Source organism: Montipora capricornis, chromosome 13, assembly GCF_036669925.1.
Source record: "Montipora capricornis isolate CH-2021 chromosome 13, ASM3666992v2, whole genome shotgun sequence".
Lineage (NCBI taxonomy): Eukaryota > Metazoa > Cnidaria > Anthozoa > Scleractinia > Acroporidae > Montipora > Montipora capricornis.
The window spans coordinates 30230842-30249910 of NC_090895.1; the positions used below are offsets into that span (position 1 = coordinate 30230842).

General features: G+C 38.5%; 3 protein-coding genes across 3 annotated transcripts in view; all 3 read left to right on the plus strand.

The window, feature by feature from the left end:
• Positions 1-1363: 1363 nt before the first annotated feature.
• Positions 1364-3441, plus strand: LOC138028628 (uncharacterized). Its single transcript, XM_068876226.1, has 3 exons — positions 1364-1720; positions 2600-2702; positions 2924-3441. The coding sequence occupies exons 1-3, from the start codon at positions 1631-1633 to the stop codon at positions 3304-3306; spliced, it is 576 nt and encodes a 191-aa protein (XP_068732327.1). The 5' UTR covers positions 1364-1630; the 3' UTR covers positions 3307-3441.
• Positions 3442-6404: 2963 nt separating this feature from the next.
• Positions 6405-11634, plus strand: LOC138029641 (vascular endothelial growth factor A-like). The gene is made up of 4 exons (XM_068877347.1): positions 6405-6596; positions 7021-7089; positions 10707-10821; positions 10962-11634. The coding sequence occupies exons 1-4, from the start codon at positions 6513-6515 to the stop codon at positions 11555-11557; spliced, it is 864 nt and encodes a 287-aa protein (XP_068733448.1). The 5' UTR covers positions 6405-6512; the 3' UTR covers positions 11558-11634.
• A 5487-nt stretch (positions 11635-17121) lies between these two features.
• Positions 17122-19069, plus strand: part of LOC138029131 (carbonic anhydrase 2-like) — a 9116-nt gene continuing 7168 nt past the window's right edge. Inside the window, exons 1-2 of the mRNA XM_068876829.1 lie at positions 17122-17183; positions 18803-18857. Coding sequence (XP_068732930.1) covers positions 18806-18857 — 52 coding nt within the window. The 5' untranslated portion in view covers positions 17122-17183; positions 18803-18805. The remainder of the gene's footprint in view (positions 17184-18802; positions 18858-19069) is intronic.

Sequence of the window (19069 nt, forward strand, 5' to 3'; positions counted from 1 at the left end):
GCTTAAATAGGGTCAAGTTATATATGCTGTTTATAAATGATCGTTCTAGCATATCACACAAAATGTAATTTGTGAGGATTGAATGACTGAATTAGTCAGAAATTGATATTCTGTCGTCACGATGGTGAGGCTAGCAGGGTGTCACGGGACTAGTTAAGGGTATTTAACAGTTTGGCGGGAGACTTAGGTCATTCTAGGTCAGTCAGTCTCCCTCTCTGTTTACTTCATTATGTGCTGTTTTACTTATTTTCACCCTTTCCTCGGGGTTTTGTGCCGCTGTATTAGACGAGAAATACGTTTCCACATGTTTTATGGCCACATCTAAAGGGTGGTTTTAGTGGTTTTTCGTATCTGGCATAGGTCAACTTCTATGAGATTATAGTTGGGTTGTCTTGCATTTGTTGTAGGATTGTCTTGCATTTGTACGGCTGACTGACACATCCTAAATAAACTCTCACTCGAAGCTCGTTGTAGTGTAGTCAGAATTGCATTTATGTGCAAGTCCTTGGGTAGACTTCCATATACCGGAAAAAAATGGCGGAGGACAAAATTACGATTGTTATTCAGATTAGGACTTGCTAATGAACTGTTGTTATGTTCGCTTTGTTCTTCTGTTTTGTGTACATTCATTATTTCCGATCCGGTATATGAAAAACCAGCCAAGTCCTTTCACTCCTTGTCTCGGATGAAACCGGTTAGCAACAGAACTGACTTCCACCTGTAAACACTTCCGGTGTCATAAAACGTCAGTCATCACGGGTCACTTCGCATGACGTGCCAAACACCACTCCTAGCAATTGAAAGACTCTCAGGGTTTTGCTCTGACGAGTACATCTTTCAAAGATCTCCCTTCTCAAGACGAAATAAGGGGAGGGTTTTTAAAATTTTCCCTTCAAGGGCTGGTTTTGTATGAGATGTCAATTGTAATAAATGACAAAATCTTTTTGTGCGCTTTTCTATTTATTTTTAAAGCCGACATTCTTTTGCTAACGCCGCTGGTACAAGATGAAACTTTTTTGCTTGAAAGAGAGGTTTAGAAGAAAAATATAAAGGAAAGTGGATAATATGTAAATATTTTTCACATTCATTTCAACGTGTTTCTATTCTATTTGTCCTCACTGCCTCACTATCAAGCTGATATTTGATATTTCGAAAATGGCCTATAGTAGAAGACCAAAAACCTCATTTTTAATGCACAAATTATAGCACTAATTGGGTTATTCAAATATGGGTAAAATTATGTCGTTTTATAAAAATTACGGCCAAATTAGCCCTTTAATTTCGTGTTATCAACGTCATTCCAAAAAATTAACCGTCAAAATGGCTTATTTTTAACCGTCAACCGTCAAAGGGCACCCCCATTGAGACCCTCTTTAAGCCCTGCAGTTTGTTTGCAAGCTGTTAAACAGTAAAATGATAATTTACTTGCGCTTTGCCGCGTTTTAATTTCAGTGTGAAACAAATGCCCTGCTATGACCAAATGTGCCTTTCAAATGACAACTCGGGAGCCGTGGTGTGACGTTCTAACAGTAATTTACTTTGTTTGTATGTATGTCGTACATATTTAAAGAAACTTGCCCACTGTACGGAAATTCATTCAACTGAACGAGTTACAGAGCTGGCGAGCAAGATGTTCCCTACACTGGTAGTTCAAATTTCGCTTGTGTATACTGTAGGATTCTTCGTGTTTCCTTCTTATGGAAGAATGCAGTTAGATCAGGTAGGAAAAATGTTTTTCTTTGTTTAGACAATTTTTTTGGTTTTACCTCTATCCGTGATAAATTTCAATTCCTTTTTAACTATCGTTGATCTTTCACAATGCAGTTTAAAATTTGGCTCAAATATTGAACAGCACGCCACCCTGTCAATAGTCATAAACCTTGAGATACTGTAATGAGTCTGAATGAGAGAAACAAGGACCTAACCCTAATCTTTATAATATTCGAAGCAAAAATTTGGAGATGAGAAAAGATCATAAAAAAATTATAGCTATATCTTTTTTAGTTGTCGTTAGATTCATTCCTTTGGACGGAAAATATACAAAAAAGTCTTTCAAACTTGCCAAAAACTGGCATAGGTAGCTCGTTCGATATCACTAGAAGCGCTAGTTGAACAACCTGTGGATATCTCTGACGTATGGTAATTAGTCCTTCCTTAAAGCGAATCAAGGGATGATTGTGGGTTGCATGTAAAAGGTTTTCATGTTGGGTGGCGAGGCATATTTTGTTAGTGGAGGTACAGTAACATAATAAACCCTCCATTTAATTAACTCGTTTGATACCAAATTTATGTGTTTAATTCGGCCAAAGAAGCAACCCCAGTTCTTTTAGAAACCAAACCTGTCAGATATTCAACGCTCCACTTTGCCAGATTCACCAACGGTCCATCGTCGATAGAGTCGTGAGGAAAAGAAACAAGAAAACCCCAAAGAAAGTTTGTCGTCCATCTCGGCTTAGTCATATATTTCGCTTCAGTTTAGAAAAATCTGGAGACTGTGTCGCGTTATTGGCTACAAAGTAAAAAGGGCTAAGAGCGACCAGCGCACGCAGGTGCTACCGAAATAAATTCGATAATAAAATAAAATGTTTGTTTTCTTAAGGATGGAGACATGAAAAGACATGGATTGACAGCATTCAAATCAAGAGACAAATTCTTTCGATTGACGAGGACACATCTCAATGCTTTACATACTGACTTGAAAGGTATGAGAACAAATCGTTAAATGACAAGATCCCAAGCGGAAACGGGTCGTAAAAGAATTAGTTCTTATCTCTCTTTGTTGTTTATGACACATAGCCACTGTAGCTTGAGGTTTAATTCGAGAGAGCTGCTAGGGGCCAGGTCTCGTCCCATTTAGTCTGCTACGCAGGCACTGGTTCATCAAAGTATACTAATTCATGTGTTGAAACTTTTCATCTTCCAGAGGGCGAGCAGCTTCCGGAAATTCCTTGCGAACTTTATCCTGAAGTTGTTCAAGTTGAGCCAAGCATCATATCATTGAGAAATGATCCTCAGTTTGTTCAAGTAAATCGCTGTAAAGGTTCTTGTGGCCTTCCTCTTATCTTACAAAAATGCAAACCAACTACAATACGTGTAAGGAAAGTGAAAGTCCGTTCTCATGATGGCAGAGAATATGTAAAAAACATCGAAGATCACATAGATTGCACCTGCGCTTGTCAAGCCACCTGCAATGAAACTCACGTTTTTGACGGTGAGAAATGCATATGTAGGTGCAGTGAAAAATGTCAGGATGGCGAACAGCAAAATCCAGAAACCTGTAAATGTTCTAAAAGCAGAAAAGAATAGATTGATGTAATATTATAAGAAAACGAGCGAAATCACTTAGCAGTTAGAAATGGATTTCATTGGTATCTTTATTGTAAACCGTAAAAGCAGAAATGTCAGCCTTTAAAGAATATTAAAAACAAAATCATAAAGAAAGTAATGCTATCTAAAAGCTGACGTTTCGAGCGTTAGCCCTTCATCAGATGCATTCATATACCTAGACATTCAGTCTCAACATTACACTGAACATAGTCATAGTAAGGAAACAATGAACTGTACTATACACTCATCAGTACTCGAACTCGGTTTCTCCAGATCTATACTCCTGTAGCTTTACCACTACACTACAATGACGATCATGCTCAACAAAACACAGTTTTTTTCGTGGTTACTTTTGTATAATAAGTCAATTGATATCCATGTGTAATAACTAAAACTAATCCTAACCTGAGCCTAATTTTCAGGGTCCCCACTAGGGTTTTCGGGATCCAGAATTTTTCTTCCTTGGAGCCCGGGGTTCGGGATTATAAAGAAATATGGGAGCGAGATTCGGGATTGCATTTATGGACGGGACGCGGCTTTTCGCAGTTTGTCATTTTTAGATTGACGGGGATTGTCTTCATGCTAATTATGAAAGTCAGGAAGAAAATTATTCTTGTAGATGATTGTATACATTAGCACTCGTATCACGGGCCATTATCGCCGTTTTATGAATTACTGATGATGAACCTCCCTACTACTTAATTAAATCTAAACTTACAACCGAGTTTAACAAAGTGGAACATGTGAACTGATTCAATTACTACCAATCATGAACAATCACGCATCATTTCGGTTTCAAAACTGTAATTGTGAATTGCTTTTCTTAATTATTACGGTCAATTGGATCATAAAGGTTGCTGGAAAAGACTAACAAGGCGTATTCTAAATAAACTGCAGTTGTAATTGTCATCTTGTTGTGACGTCATGATCGGGATCGGGATTGGCCAATGAAAACGTTCGGGATGAAGGAAAAATTTCGGTCGGGATGGCGGGATTGAAGAACCCTATTGGGGACCATCATTTTTCTCTAGGATTAATTTAGGCTCCAAAAAAAGTTTCTTCAATTCATCTGAGTGTGTATTCAAACTAGGTTAAATGGTGATCACCAATTTAACCTACAATGGTAGGAACGGATTTAACCAGAGTTCGGATGTTACCAGCAACATATTCGCTCTAATTAAGTTTTGAACAACTGGTGAGTATCGAAATACATGAAACTCAACCGTATTCCGGAATAGGAATACATGGAATATAAGTTAGAAATCCTTCGTTTTTACGGGGATTCACATTAAAATTTTCAAATATCTGCTAAAATGCTATTTTAAACATATTTTTGTTATCCTTGCTGCTTCGAAACGCGCCAAACATACCGTTTTAATCATCACTCCACGTATTCTTATTCCGGAATAGGGTCAATCCAACGCGCCCTAAAACTAAATCTGCATCCTCTCAACTATTTCGTAATTATGCATCCTAGTGACGCTGTGCAATTTGAAACTGCCACGAAACATGAAAACTGAAACAAAAGGCAAGAAAGCAAAATAATGGGTATAAATTTTTTGCGAGGTCGGTTTCGATATTATATACTGAGGCTTTAGGCGTTGGGGTTTAGGGCAATAAGAAAAATTGCGTTCTCCAAATCTTTTTTTTGACGCTTTCCTCAGATCGCGCAGGGTCTGAATCCGTTTTCCCACCACACAGATTCCCATCACAACCCCGCTTAACAAGTACTTATGGTTCTTGCAAACTATCGGAGATCTGGAAGCTTTATACAATTAAAATATACATTTCTCAGGCTTCTTATTGTACACTAGAAAGAAGACGACGACAACAATAGCAAACCTTGAGTTTGTACCAAATGGAAATGGAATTTGTTTTATGATACCCACGGAACACCTTAAGAGCGCTCAGGAGCTCGTCAATTCAACATGTGTCCGTGCATTCCGAATTGAATTGGAATTTAGCAGTGTTGGTTTTTGAGGAGAGGGGAAAACCGGAGTACCCAGAGAAAAACATCTCGGAGTAAGGAGAGAACCAACAACAAACTCAACCCACATATGACGCCGGGATCGGAAATCGAATCAAGGGTGGGCCACAATCTGGATACGTTTTATTATTTCCCTTTAGTTATCGAAACTCGTACGTGGTTTACGATTTTCACGGAAAAACGACTACAAAGAAGTGAAAAAAGTCCATTGACCAGCGAAACATGATTGATCGTAATTGCGATTTGAAGAAAGACGTTACATGTCAGGTTGTAAAATGTAACCACTGTATTTTGTTTGCTCCTGGCGGTCTGAATATCGAAACAGTAATTGCGTTAATTGATTGCATTAAGTGTTAAAAGAAAAAAGGTCCTTCGCGCTTCTGTTGCTGCAAACAGCGGTTCCTTTAAATTTGAAAAGTAAAATTTGCGTTTGTCGTTGTCAACACTCACGTCAACCATTTTAAACAAATAAATGATAAATTTCTAACCTAATATTTTTTCTTGCCTGCGCTTTATATTTCATGTACAAAAAGTAAGCTTATTTAGAATTTGACCCCTTCCGACAAAAAAAGAAGATGACGAGATGAATTTCAAGCAAAGTTTGCTTCTGAGGTAAAAAATTGATCACGTTCCTGAATTAAATCACATCGACAGCAAAGTTGACATTTCCGTTTGGTAAATCTTCCTCTTTTAATGGAGTGTTCTTTGAACAGATGTTTCGTTAATAGCCTCGATAATTTCTTAACAAACGGTGTTTTTTTCAAATATGGACCGACAAGAACATCAAACAATTAAAAGGAGGGTTACTGTAGATTTATCACAGAAAAAAACCTAAATAAGTCAGCAAATGCAGGTCATTGTTTTACCTTTGCCTAGAAAAGAGCAAACTTAATTTAAAGAAATAGAACTGCAGTCAGAGGAAACGAAGAAAGTACTTTGCGGGATACTTTGATCCTTTCATAGGAATATATTGTTGAAACAAGCTTTTATTTCAATTAAACTCTCACGGAATTCATACAAGTACACTTGAATATCACAGGCGGCTTTTCAAGTATCCAGTTCTTCAAGACTATATTTTAACGGCTAAATGAACATATTCTGGAGGATCATTCCCTTTACGTTCTTGTAGAAATCGCCATTTCCAGTGCAATAGCTTGATTCGTTCGCGCGCCTGCCTGAGATTGTGAATTCCTACTGCATGTGCCTCAGGGTTTTCAATATGTTTACAATCGTATTTTTTGCTACTCTCATCGCCTCTCATGTCTTTGCAGGGGCCTTCAAGGTGAGACAATTTGATTTTCTTTCCATTTTTTATTCTAACACCATCCCCTGTTGATCATCTTAAGTTAAGTGAACCATCTCGAAGCACTTATTCGTACATAAAAGCAAAGAGACCTTCTTTGAGGGCTTTGAAGAAATGAGTAAGGGAACACTTTTTCTTGTAATGCCAAATCATTCTAATTCCGGCCCTGTCTTTCTGTTTCCCAACGTCTTGAAACAAGGATCTGTTTGGTAAGCGCAGTGATATTAACAGCCAACAATAAGTCAACCACTCTTGATTACCTCATGCTGGATTTCCCGACTCAGGCAATTTCAGCAACTTCTCAAAACACCGTCGCGTATTGATTAATTCTTATAATTATCGCCTCATGCAATTTCCTACCCACATCCGAACAACGATGTTACATAGTCTTCTTAATTTTCAGAACCATTGGGTCGATGACATTGAAGAGCCAAAATCTAGCCGACATAAAATAGAAAAGACACTGAGGCAGGTGGGATATCAAAAGAGTGCCAAGGATCATGGCGAGATTATTTCACAGTGGGACAAGTGCGCCCTAACTTATTAGCATATGAGTTCCGATCCGAAGGTGTGGGGTGGTCAGTTTCGAGATGGTCTGTTAAAATGTGTGAACGAAAACGAAATCTTTGTAACAATTTTTAATGCTTTATATAGCGGAAACTTACAGATAGATATGATCGAATGCGCCTTCTATTTTTAAAAATAGAAACATACATCATGAATTTACGCACAAAAAGAACTGAATCAACGAACTGAATCGACGAAAATTTTCACAATATTGACGGATTTTTAATATACCGGTGTTGTGGTTCTAAAGTCCAACAATAGTAAAACTAATCAGAGAAGACAAACATATCAGCTGGGAAATATTGAAAGGTATTCTGAAAAGAGAAGTCCTTAAAAATGACTGCATTTGTCCGGCTGAGTTTCAAAAGTCCAGAGAAAATTTGTTTTATGGAGTTGGGGTGGCCGAAGAAAACAAACAGTCCCACGATGTCAAGTTTTCCATTCTGAGAAAAGTTGTATCAATTGTCCTGAAAAAAAAAAAGGCAATATTATTGCGTAGAGCCATTTTATCCTGACAGTTAGGAAAAGAGAACTCATCATATGTAGGGGCGGGGACGCTTTTTTAACCCCTAAAAGAGACCATAAGATTTGAGACATATTAAATAAATATTTTAATATTTCATCGTGTGCAACCCAACACGACACCTTCACTGCTAACCCTAACCCTAACCCTACACTGAAAAACATAGGTATTAAATTAGTATGCAAGAAAATCAAATCTCGCACGTGTTTTGAACTTTTCTTCTACTAACCGAAGAGGACATGGCGTCCTGTTCCAGAGCTTTTTGAAAGCCTAAAAATGCAGAGGAAGAGAGGAATTTAATCGAGAATGCTACCCCAAAGTCAACTCGTGAGGTGACAAAGTGGTCATTAAAATTTTTCTGGAATGGCAAAATGGTAGGAAAAACAAAAATCCAACAATCGAACCTTGCGCTTTCACAACTGAGTCACTGAACTTTTGACTGATTAAATTTGTCGAAGAACTGTGTAAAGAGAGTGGTGAAAAGTATCCTCTCCGGTCGCTTTACAGCGTTGTGTATGGAATTCACCGCTTTCTGGAAGATGCAAATGGTACTGATGCAGTGAGGATAATAGACAAGAATGAGCACAGGTAATTGTTATAAATTTTGGTTTGTCAGTCCTGGCCTGTTGGTATCAATTTTTGGTGATATATGTGTATTATTTTGCAGGTTGAATACCTTTAGACGGGTTTAGACGCTGAAATGAAGGATTTGACCGCAGATGGAGTTGCTTTGAGGACGAAGAGAGCTGAGAAAGTCGGTATCTCCGGAGAAGAAAAGATATTCTAGGAGAAAGGTCTTCTCGGGTGCCGAAACACTAGTAAATACCATTTACTTTTACAATGGTAAACGTTTTGGAATTCGGGCAATGGAACATAGGCAACATCAAAATTGTTGATTCAAGTAGTATTGGATTTGATGAAAGTCATTCGAAAACACTTTATGGTGGTCTAAAAGACCCTTAAGTATACTCCTCGTGTGATAAGGTACGTTTGTTGCAGAGGGAAAAACTTAAACTACTTTCCGTGTATTGTCAATTGTTATTCTTTGCACTAGGAGACTGAAATCAAATACCTAACCAAAGAAATTGATGCCTTTTACTTCAAGCCACATCCAAATTAGTTTATTTACCTGAAAGTGCCTATCGGCATTAATACTTTAAATAATATTCTGCTTGAGAAGTAAGTGTGAAAGCAGGTTTGCCAAGGAAAACCACGGTGTCATAATTTAAGGGTTACATGCGCAACCAGATTATTTCAAGTCGATGAGAGGTTAATCAGTAGAGAGAGAACGGGTCGTCGATCAAATACCTTGTTTAAATACGAAAAGTCCAGTGTTGAGCAACAACACCAGGTTTGCAAGATTTTGGGCTCCCCTGAAAATAGGTAGACAACTGGCAAAAAGTCAATTCCAGAGGTTATGGAAAACAACTTGGAGTCACTTCTGCCAGCTGATCTTGATTTATGTCTTTACCAGATTACTGTACTAATAATGGAAATAGAGAATTTTTCCAGATCTCTATTTAACAACTGTACTATTTGTGCAAAAGTAAATTTACTGTGTGTGTAATTAGTTGAGAGAACATTAAATATGCACCCACCATTCGTTGCGTCAGTTGCTGTGTTGATAATTAATTGATATTCATAAGTCAAGTGGAGTGTCTTGATATCTGATAAAACACCGCATACTAATGTACAGTCAATTCCAAGAGCGCCCATCTCCCCCCTCCCCGGGCAACCTCCCGGGCATTTGACTTTTACAAGAAAAAAGGTCAAATGCCCCCCTCTGTGGAGAGTTTCCACTGTCAAATTCCCCGATCCCCACCGGCCGGGGCCTCAGAAAGCGTGAAATACCCCACCGATGAAGTATGCCGTCACGACATACTGGTGATATTAAACGGCAAAAATGAAGAAAAAGGTCAAGATTACTTACCTTTCAATAAAAGCTAGCAGCAACAATTTTTACTGTTGGGGTTTTCCTCATTCCAGACTTTAAACATAGGCATTTTTCACTTTAAAAAAAGCTACTTCTCTGTACAAACACAACACATGTGTAATAGGCCACTTCGAAAATACCGTATACTCTACGTTTGTCCCCCCAAATTTTGCGTAAGCATCGTTTTTGTTTTCTCTTGAGACCATTGTAAGTCCCAAGAGAAACTGGAAACAATGCTTATGCAAAATTTGAGGAGACAAACAAAGAGTATTATGGTATTTTCCGAAGTGGCCCATTAGGAAGCTTAAGCAACGATATCGGCGACAGCAACAAGAACGTCAGAAATTAGCATATTTAGTGGGCAAAAACAATAACTTTGCACCCTCTGTACGTGCATTTTTCATTTTCGTCCATTTCTTTGCCGTCGTCAGCAAACTAACAGCAAACCTACAACGTAAAATAGCTAAATTTCAGGTTTTATGAAGAACGTCAGCGCTTTAGAATAAATTTTCATTTTCTCCCTTAAATTAAGCACCGTTCCGACGAGTGTAATTTTTCAGGAATTACCACAAACTCATATCAAAAATAGTCACGAAGCGATTAAAATAACGCGAATTTATATTTTGAGAGGACGTTCTCGTTGCCGTCGCCGTTGTCGTTCCTCAAAATCTGTACTGTGGTGAGGGAAATTCCCGTATAAAAAATTCTCTAGGTAGCGACCGCTGACCAACGTTTTTATCGATAGTCAAATACCCACCCACACGGGTTTCATTTCGTGTCAAATTCCCCACTATGCGGAGCTATCCTCTTGTCAAATGCCCAGGGTATACCCAGGGGGGATGGGTGCTCTAGGATTTGACTGGTACATGATGAGGAGTGTTTTATCAGATAAAAGACCGCACACTAATAAGGATGAGGTTTACCGACATAAGTCATTGCACGTGATGTATTATCGACCATTTACAAGGTTAATGGGATTATGAATTATTAATGAGGTTTTGAAAATGAAAACTAATCACGCTGTTCAGTAAATGATAAATGCCTTTTTGGTGATTTTCACTTGCAGGATACTAATGTCTCCTTGAAAGACACGAATTTTGTCACTACAGCTACCTCACTAAACGAAACAATAATCTGCGGTCTAATAGTGTCCCCTTCCAACGGCACTATTACAACTCCCTGTGAGTAAATTTTAGCAATGAAACTAAAGCTTGCAAGTCAGTTAGAGTAGCCTTATCACAATCGAATTAAACCAGTTTCTTGAAAAACTAGCTTTAATACAGTTTTTTTTGTTGACCCGTGCATCTAACCTTTTTCTCAGGGGACCATTCAAAACCCGCAATCGAGCCCAAGGGTGCGCATTGCGCGCCACGCCCAACTGTGGTAATGCTGGAAGAGAATTTATGGCCACCAACAATTACATTGCACCGTTGTGTGGGAGGCTGTCTATCTCAACGAGGATTGTTAAACTGTACTGTGGCCAGGCAGCACGAGGTTCGAGTAAAGGTGTATGACCTTTCTTCACTGTCATTTATGCAGAAAGTGACCGCAGTTTACAACCACACCGAATGCGTCTGTCATTGCATGAAGCGAAGTTCTCGTTGCAACCAAACCATCCAAAAATTCAACCCTCATACATGCAGTTGCGAGTGTTTAAAAAAAGCAACTTGTAATTCAGAATACATGAAATGGAATGATGACACATGTCAGTGCTCATGCAAAACTGTCCCACTGCCGTGCTCAAATAGCACATGGAATGAACAGACGTGTGACTGCAATTGCCCGGAAAAGGTCATAAGACGCTGCAAGAGAAAAAATAAAGTACTTAACAGAGCGACTTGTCAATGCGAGTGCCCCCCTTCGTTGCCGTGCGCCCCCAACGAAAGGTTCTTCAAGAAGAACTGCACTTGTGCGTAGAGTAAGCTACGTGAAAATTCATGAAATATTAAAAGTTAGAGGGTTTAAAACTTAATAATAAACTGGTTTAAAAACTTTTTGTTTTCCATTCATAATGTTAAAATGTAGAAGATAGAAAGCACGTAGCTGGTCACCTTGAGTCCAAAATTCGGGCTTTGATAATTTATTATTCTAATTTTAAACTCGAGGACGATCATTCCAAGCGTAGAAAAAAACTATTTATTTGTTGTGATGAAATGCGCCAGCGATTCGCTGATTAACGATATTGTAAAATTTTGATCACGTGACTTGTCACGTGACCAATATTACACTATTTAACAATTAGACCCGTAGCCCGCAAGGGCTACGGGCTACGGGTCAATAGCCCATGAGGCGCAGCGGAATGGGCTATTGACCGGTGGCCCTTGAGGGCGAAGGGTCTAATTGTTTTAGTATCACCCAACTAGTCGGACAGAAAAGGCAACAATAAAGTTAGCGAATGCAAGTTGAAGAAATAATTATTTGGCCGGAATAAAACGAAAGAAAGCGTCACGCTTTTCGATACTCGAGGACTATTACTAATAGTCATCGAGTAGCGTATCCAATCAAAATGCAGGATTTGCATTAGTCCACTAGTTGGGTGATACTAAAAGGCATTATAGTTCACCACTAAATTTTCCCCGATTCTTATTGGTTTAAATTGATCACGTGACGCGATAGTGTTCGTCCGCGGAGAGACACTAGGGACTTTAAGATACTCCGACTACAGACTACGAACTACCGTTGGACGCTTGTTCCCCAAGTCTAGAGCACTGGATCGAGTACGGGGCTGATGGCGTGAAAATACGAAGTTTAATAAGTTGGCGGACAACAGACTGCGTGATACGGTCAAAGCAGCAGTGCTAGCCCTTACAAGCAAAATTGAGCTGAGGAAATCCGAAATAAATTATTCGATTTTTGGCTTCACAAGAACAGCCTATTACATGATTAGTAAAGCAGGAAGTTTTTAAAAGCCCGCAATTTCCACCGGCCGATCGAGCGAGATGAGTTCGGGGGATCATCAAAATTCAGGCAAAATATTTCATCAAACCGAATCTCGAGACCGAAAGCAAACCCAAAAAAGCATACTGGCTAAAGTACTGAGGCAGTATATAAAGTGGCAACAATGAATCTACTCACTTGATAGAATTAAGCGAAAATGTACATGATATGGTTTCCACCACTCTTCGAAATTATTCTGCCGAAAACGTTGCTCGAAACGAAAATCATACCACTACAAATACTTATTGATTAAAGAATGAAATGAAAACTATAATTCTCTTTATTTTTATGCAATAATTTGGTTTTTTATCTACCTTTCTTTCCCACCGTTGTCGCCTTCGTTGCCTACGCAAACTTGCATGACCACTCACCGTCGTGAGCTCGCCACGGTGGCTCAAGGGAAAACCCAGTGTCTCGTCCCAGTCCGTCCGTAGTCGGCGTATCTTAAAGTCCCTACTGTCAGCCCATAGTGCCCGACCGAGGAAAATACCCGGATGGATAGTAGTCGTCCGCTGAAAATACCTCTGGCTCTGTAAACAAGCGGCCTTATGGAAAATAAACAATCGAAATTGTATTAAGGACGTTGCCTACTAATTCAATGGTATTTTTGCGCGGTTTCCTGACTATGCGGGAAAAGCAGATCTTAACAAGTGTTATTGAAATCCAAAAAGAAAATTGGGGGTAACCACGCATTTTTGGAAGATAATTAATCAACAATTTTTGTAAATAGCTTTAAAATACAAAGCAATGTATGGCGTTCTTTTCCAAATTCAAGCTTAATTATCTCTGAAAAATGCGTGGTTACCCCCAATTTCCTTTTTGGATACCAAGAACACTTGCTAAGTTCTGCTTTCTCCGCATAGTTTTGAACCGCGCAAAAATATCCCTGTACTAATAAGCACTGCCGATAGGAAATCCGAGTATCTCGAGATGCGCAGAACGTATGCGCAATAACAATAGTAGGCACCGTCCTTAAGAGGGTTTTTGTTTGTTTTCTTTTTCAAATTTTACATTGGCTGACACGGCTTTCGTCTAATAAAGTTGAAAATAATTCAACATGATTTTTGAGCTGGTGCGCGGAAGAAAATTTAGTAGTGAACAATAAAGACAATAGAGTGTTTATATCTCGGAACTATCGGTCTGATAGTTGCCCCGCGGAAATTTGATGTTCTTAAAACAGATATTTGCCCGAGAAGCGAAGCTTCGAGGGCAAATATGCCGATAGTTCCTTGACAGAAACACTCTATTGTTTAAAAAGAGGACAACTTTATTTATGTTCAAGGGAGATTTCATTTTGTTCCAGGCAATCTAGTGGGAGATATAGCCGACGAACCATTTTTCCCGACGTATTTTACACCTATCATGGCCTTAAACTATTCGAGACTGCTTCATTGATATAAAGACAGCTTGGGTCCGCTCCCAGTGAGCCCGAGTGAGATATACTGACCCAATTGGAAGCCTTGTATATCATCATGAAAGTATTCTATGATAAAAAGGGAAATGTCGGTCGTTTTAAGTCGGTGGTTTTCTTTATGCGGCTCATTGCTTTTGGTGTTTACCTCGTGGTCTATATTAAGTTAGCATTTCTCAGTTTTTTAGTCCGTTCACCCTGTCCGAGCTGCATTCTATCTGTCTGTGCTAATAGAAGCCTACAACTGTAATCTTTGACATCGAAGTAGTAAAAAAACGAACGGAATAGTGGTAGAATATTAATATTTCTCAGTTCTGTACATTGATTTATGTCAATTGCTCTGGCCCCAGTTGTTCGAAGGGTGGATAGCGCTGTCATCCACCGGGTAGATACGTAGAGTAGCAATCATATGGTGGTTTAACACGGTCTACTGGCCCTCAATACACATACGCACTACTATTCCTTTGCAATAATTGTATGTATGTCGAGGTAAACATTCATCACCCTAACCCTAAGCCCAATTACTCTTTGTCCTTTTCCTGAACATCATCTTAAGAATTGTCAGACCCCTCAAGATTGAAATGTTTGTAGATCGAAGCCTTTCAAAATACTGACAATGGCATTGAAACTGACAATGGCATGCAGCAACTCCATCAAAACTTGTATTGCCGCAGACTATAGCTAAAAGCGGTCGGTTTTCTCATTCTTCGGCACCCCGAACATTTAAGAGTGCAAAATTTCAATTTCATATCAAGAAGTCAGCCTGCAGCAAACTGAGTTTTGAAACTTTCAGTATTTTTTATCGCGCCTAGAATATCACCGATATTTTGATATTCCGATTTCAGACCTGCATGGATCAAAATAATAACAACAAAACATTGGGCAGACTACTTATGGGCGTACTTTAGTAGGAGTTCCGTTTTGATAGAAATATTATTATTAAATCAAGCCTAAAACGCGGAGCTCCACAATTATATTTTTTACGGGTGCTTACATATGATTGAGATACGAGGTCTATTTTGCGAAGACCAATAGCATATATTCAGAATTGGAGACTTTTCACATCTCTTTTCATTTCTTCTTCAAATTCATATATTTAAGGAATGACCCCTTCTGATTTTGTCATTCTTGTGTTATAAAACGAAAAATCATGGTTTACCAGAGGCTAACTACATGTGATCACTTGCAGTTGTAGTGTCATACCGAGAACTTTTTTAAAATGTGTTTTGAAGTTACTATTTTATAATATCGTATACTAATAATACCAAAGATACCCGCAGATTTAATGAAGACTCAACACTGATGTTCCATTTTCGTTCTGTTTTTTGTTTGTTATTAGAAACCATTATTCGGGAAATATACAATGTCATAAAATAGTATCCCGGCATTACACTAATACAAGTGATCTCGTGTAGTTAACCTTGGATAAGCCAGTATTAAAACCATGACATCGCTTCCGTGGCACAACAATGCCAAAATCAGAAGGGACCTCCATCACTTAAATATGTAAATAGTTTCAAATTCTGAAAAGCAGCTAATGGGAAAATAGCTAGGCCTTCCCAAAAAAGACCTCGTATCGCAATCTTATGTAAACCCCGGAAGAAACATATAATTGTGGTTCTCCGCTTTTAGGCTTGGCTAAGTATATTTATTACAATGATTATATTAGCAGGTTATAGCACAGACCCTCAAGCAAAGGATCATTTTCCCTCATTTTAACGATAGCAAGACGAAATCTGGTTGTATAATCGATTTTTAAGCACTCTGACAAACCAAAGTATTAAAATATCGTTTATCGCACATTTTGTCTCAGATTCGTCCTCTAAACATATACGAAACGAAACTGCTACTAAGCTACTCCCATAAGTAGTTGGCCCAATGTTGTTATTATTTTCCAGTTAATCCATGCAGGCCAACTGTAGGTCTGAACCAAAAATATTGAAATATCGGACATATATCATAGGCAAGGGTAACAAATACTGAAAGTTTCAAAGCTTTGCTATAAGTTGATTCCTTAGTACGAAATTGCAAAACAATATCAGCATTCATATGTGCAAGCTTAAATGGTCGGGATAGCCGAAAAGAATAATAAAATTGCTAGTTTTTAGTCTGCTATACATGTTTCAATGGAGCTCCCGCCATCGTCAAAGCCCTGATCTGCAGACATAAGAATCTTGAGGAGTATGATCATTAAACACTTTCACTCCCGTGAGTGCCATAGAGACTTATAGATTTTACTCTGTCTAACGCCAGACGATTTTACTCGTCAATGGAGAACCCCACAGGAGTGAAAGGGTTAACAACATCTAGGTTCACTCAATGTCCCCATTAAAGATTATGATAAAGAAGTAAGTTTTATAAAATCGACTGTTCAAGTTAGTCTGTAATACAAGTTTTGATTTAGCTGCAGTGGGGCAGTTTGGTGTTATTACTCAAGCAGCATCAACATAGTTAGAGATTGTAGAGTTACGTGAGGGAGACGTTTCACGATAAATGTAATGCCGTGCCTTTCTGTGAAGAGGTTAACAAGATCAAACACTAACAGCCCTTTAATTAAGCTGAAACAGTTCCAAGGTATGCAAAATGTTTTGCCATTATAGTAGAAAATGTGATTTGACGCCGGGTTTATTTTTAACATTATCGTCTAACTTTAGCCAAGGTTCAAATTGCTATTTTTTGCTGCGTCTGCGTGTGTGGTTGAGGCATTTTCTGCGCGAATATAGGCTCAGTTTTTCTTGACAATTACATCAATTTTAAAAAGTGGTTGACGTGAATTGTCCTCTATGGCTGGGGATTACAGACAACCTGTAATCAAGCCTCAATCAAAAATGTTTTATTGCCTGAAAAAAAAAAAAAATCACAGAGGAGGAAATGTTTCATTACTGCTTTAAAATTTGTTTTTTTTTTTGGTTTTATTTTCGTTATGCCTATGGTAATTAATAAAGTTACACAATATTTGTTAGCCCGGAAAGATTGAAACATACCTCATATTAGACAAATTCTATTAATAACAGCCTGCATCGAAGAAGAGAATTAATCTTCACCGGCTGGAGTTAAATATTCTCACGTCCGCGACGCAGGCTAATATAACCAGCTAGGGGTTTATTAGTTGGCTGCAGTCCTGTGGCAAGCCAGTCGCTGAGGTGCTTGCGAAGGAAACAGCAAGCATTACAAAACAACCGCATCAACGCGAAAGTAAGTGTTTTAGCTTATAATTTTGTATATGTATTCTGCTTGTAGCCAACACAGGAAAGCTTTATTCAACTTCAGATTTGCTTAGCCGGTTTATTTCTTTAGTCAGCTCGTTTTGAACAAAAAAAAAAAAGTCAGTTGGGTCTTTTGTGAACACCACTTCTTTTGAGGTGCTACCTTTTACTAATTTTCCTCGGAAGTCCTTTCCAAAAAATTTTTTCCTGAGTGTTTATTACATAAAAAGAGAAACAGTTTTACTGTTTAAACAAAGTGTGCCTATCTGGCCGATTAGCAGACGAAAACTTGAAGTACTCGTTTATTCTAGTTTTACATCTTGATAACAAACAAATTTGGAAGATCAGTAACCCGCACAGTTTTTCACTCAGTTTGCGTGAGTTTAACGATCATAGATGACTCGATGAAGGTAACAAGGATCTTGGTTTGTCTCTAGTCTACGTTTATCATAGGATCATAGAATCAAATCTGATAGAGGGACAGCTCATCTTTGGTCACGTTGAACGTATTTCAGTGATCGAAACTTTCGTGTTAACTATTACATATGTATGAATTTGTCTAATATTGCATTATTGCATCATATGCGCATGTTTTCTCTTTTGTGGCCCAGGTAAATGCTTCCAACAATGTTGGCAAACAACATCCAGCATTAATTTTACCACCCTAAAAATTTATCATCTCGCTCTCCGATATCACAATAATTCCACCTATCACACTCTGATCCTACCAGTATGCAGGAAGTTTGTCACTTGGACCCAGCCTCCTGTAACTCACTTGAACGTGAAAGTGATAGTTTCGACTCCTGCTACGAGACTGAACTCGGAGTTATTTTTTTCCGACTTTGCGTGTGACAGTGTTCAACAGATCGCATCTTTCATTCACTGACCACGCTAAAAATTTACCATCCAAATCTCATCAATATTCAACATTGTTGGGCCCAATATGCCGGGTGCGTTGGAACATCGTGTTGAGTATTGTTGGCGTTTATTTGATGCAATTCTCTACTTGCACAAATCCCATAATACACCTCTTTTATCCCCCAAAATTTGCATAGGCATTGTTTTCGATTTCTCTTGGGACATCTTTATGTCCCAGGAGAAATTGCAAACATTGATTCTGCACAATTTTGGGATTTGTTCAAGAGGAAAATTGAACGAACAGCCGCTAACAATCGTCAACACCGTCTAACAACACCAAACACAGTATCCAAACGCACCCAACAATGTTGGACGCTGTTTGCTAACAATGTTCGTAGCATTTCACTATACTTGTCCCTCGAACTGAGTGTATCATTAGCCATAGGTGTAATATATTTTTTGAAAGTTATTCTTGCTGTAACTGACCTTTTTGGCAATTTTTGTTTGCCTACCAGGTGTGATCTCCCTCCGATTAATAGCTAAAATCCACAGTCACACGTCTCAAAATTAACTTTCTTCTTTTCCGCTATTAATAAACAGTTTCATTTTATACCCAATGAAATTATAGCAAGGCATGAAGTTTTTTTGTCAGGAACATTTTTGTCACCGGCTTGGTTTGTAAAGATTCAGTTGCGGCACATTATCTTCAGCAAAACTGGTTATATTTAACTTGCATATACTTGTCTACAGGATATGGGTTTGCTGCTGTTGTTGACTGTTTTTGGTATGGTCGCAAGTTTGGAAAGTAAGTTTTTTTTCTTTCCGGAGAGGGTATAAAGATAAATTTCTCACCTTCCATTTAAAACCAACCGTACAGTGTAATTAAGTCGAATGAGCAAATTCTCCATGTAAAGAGCCTATCGAATCAATAGCCTTTCCTTCCATCTCCTTTTCCCAAATATTATATGGACATGCATGATTTCTAATTTTTTTCATTCATTCACTCACTCACTCACT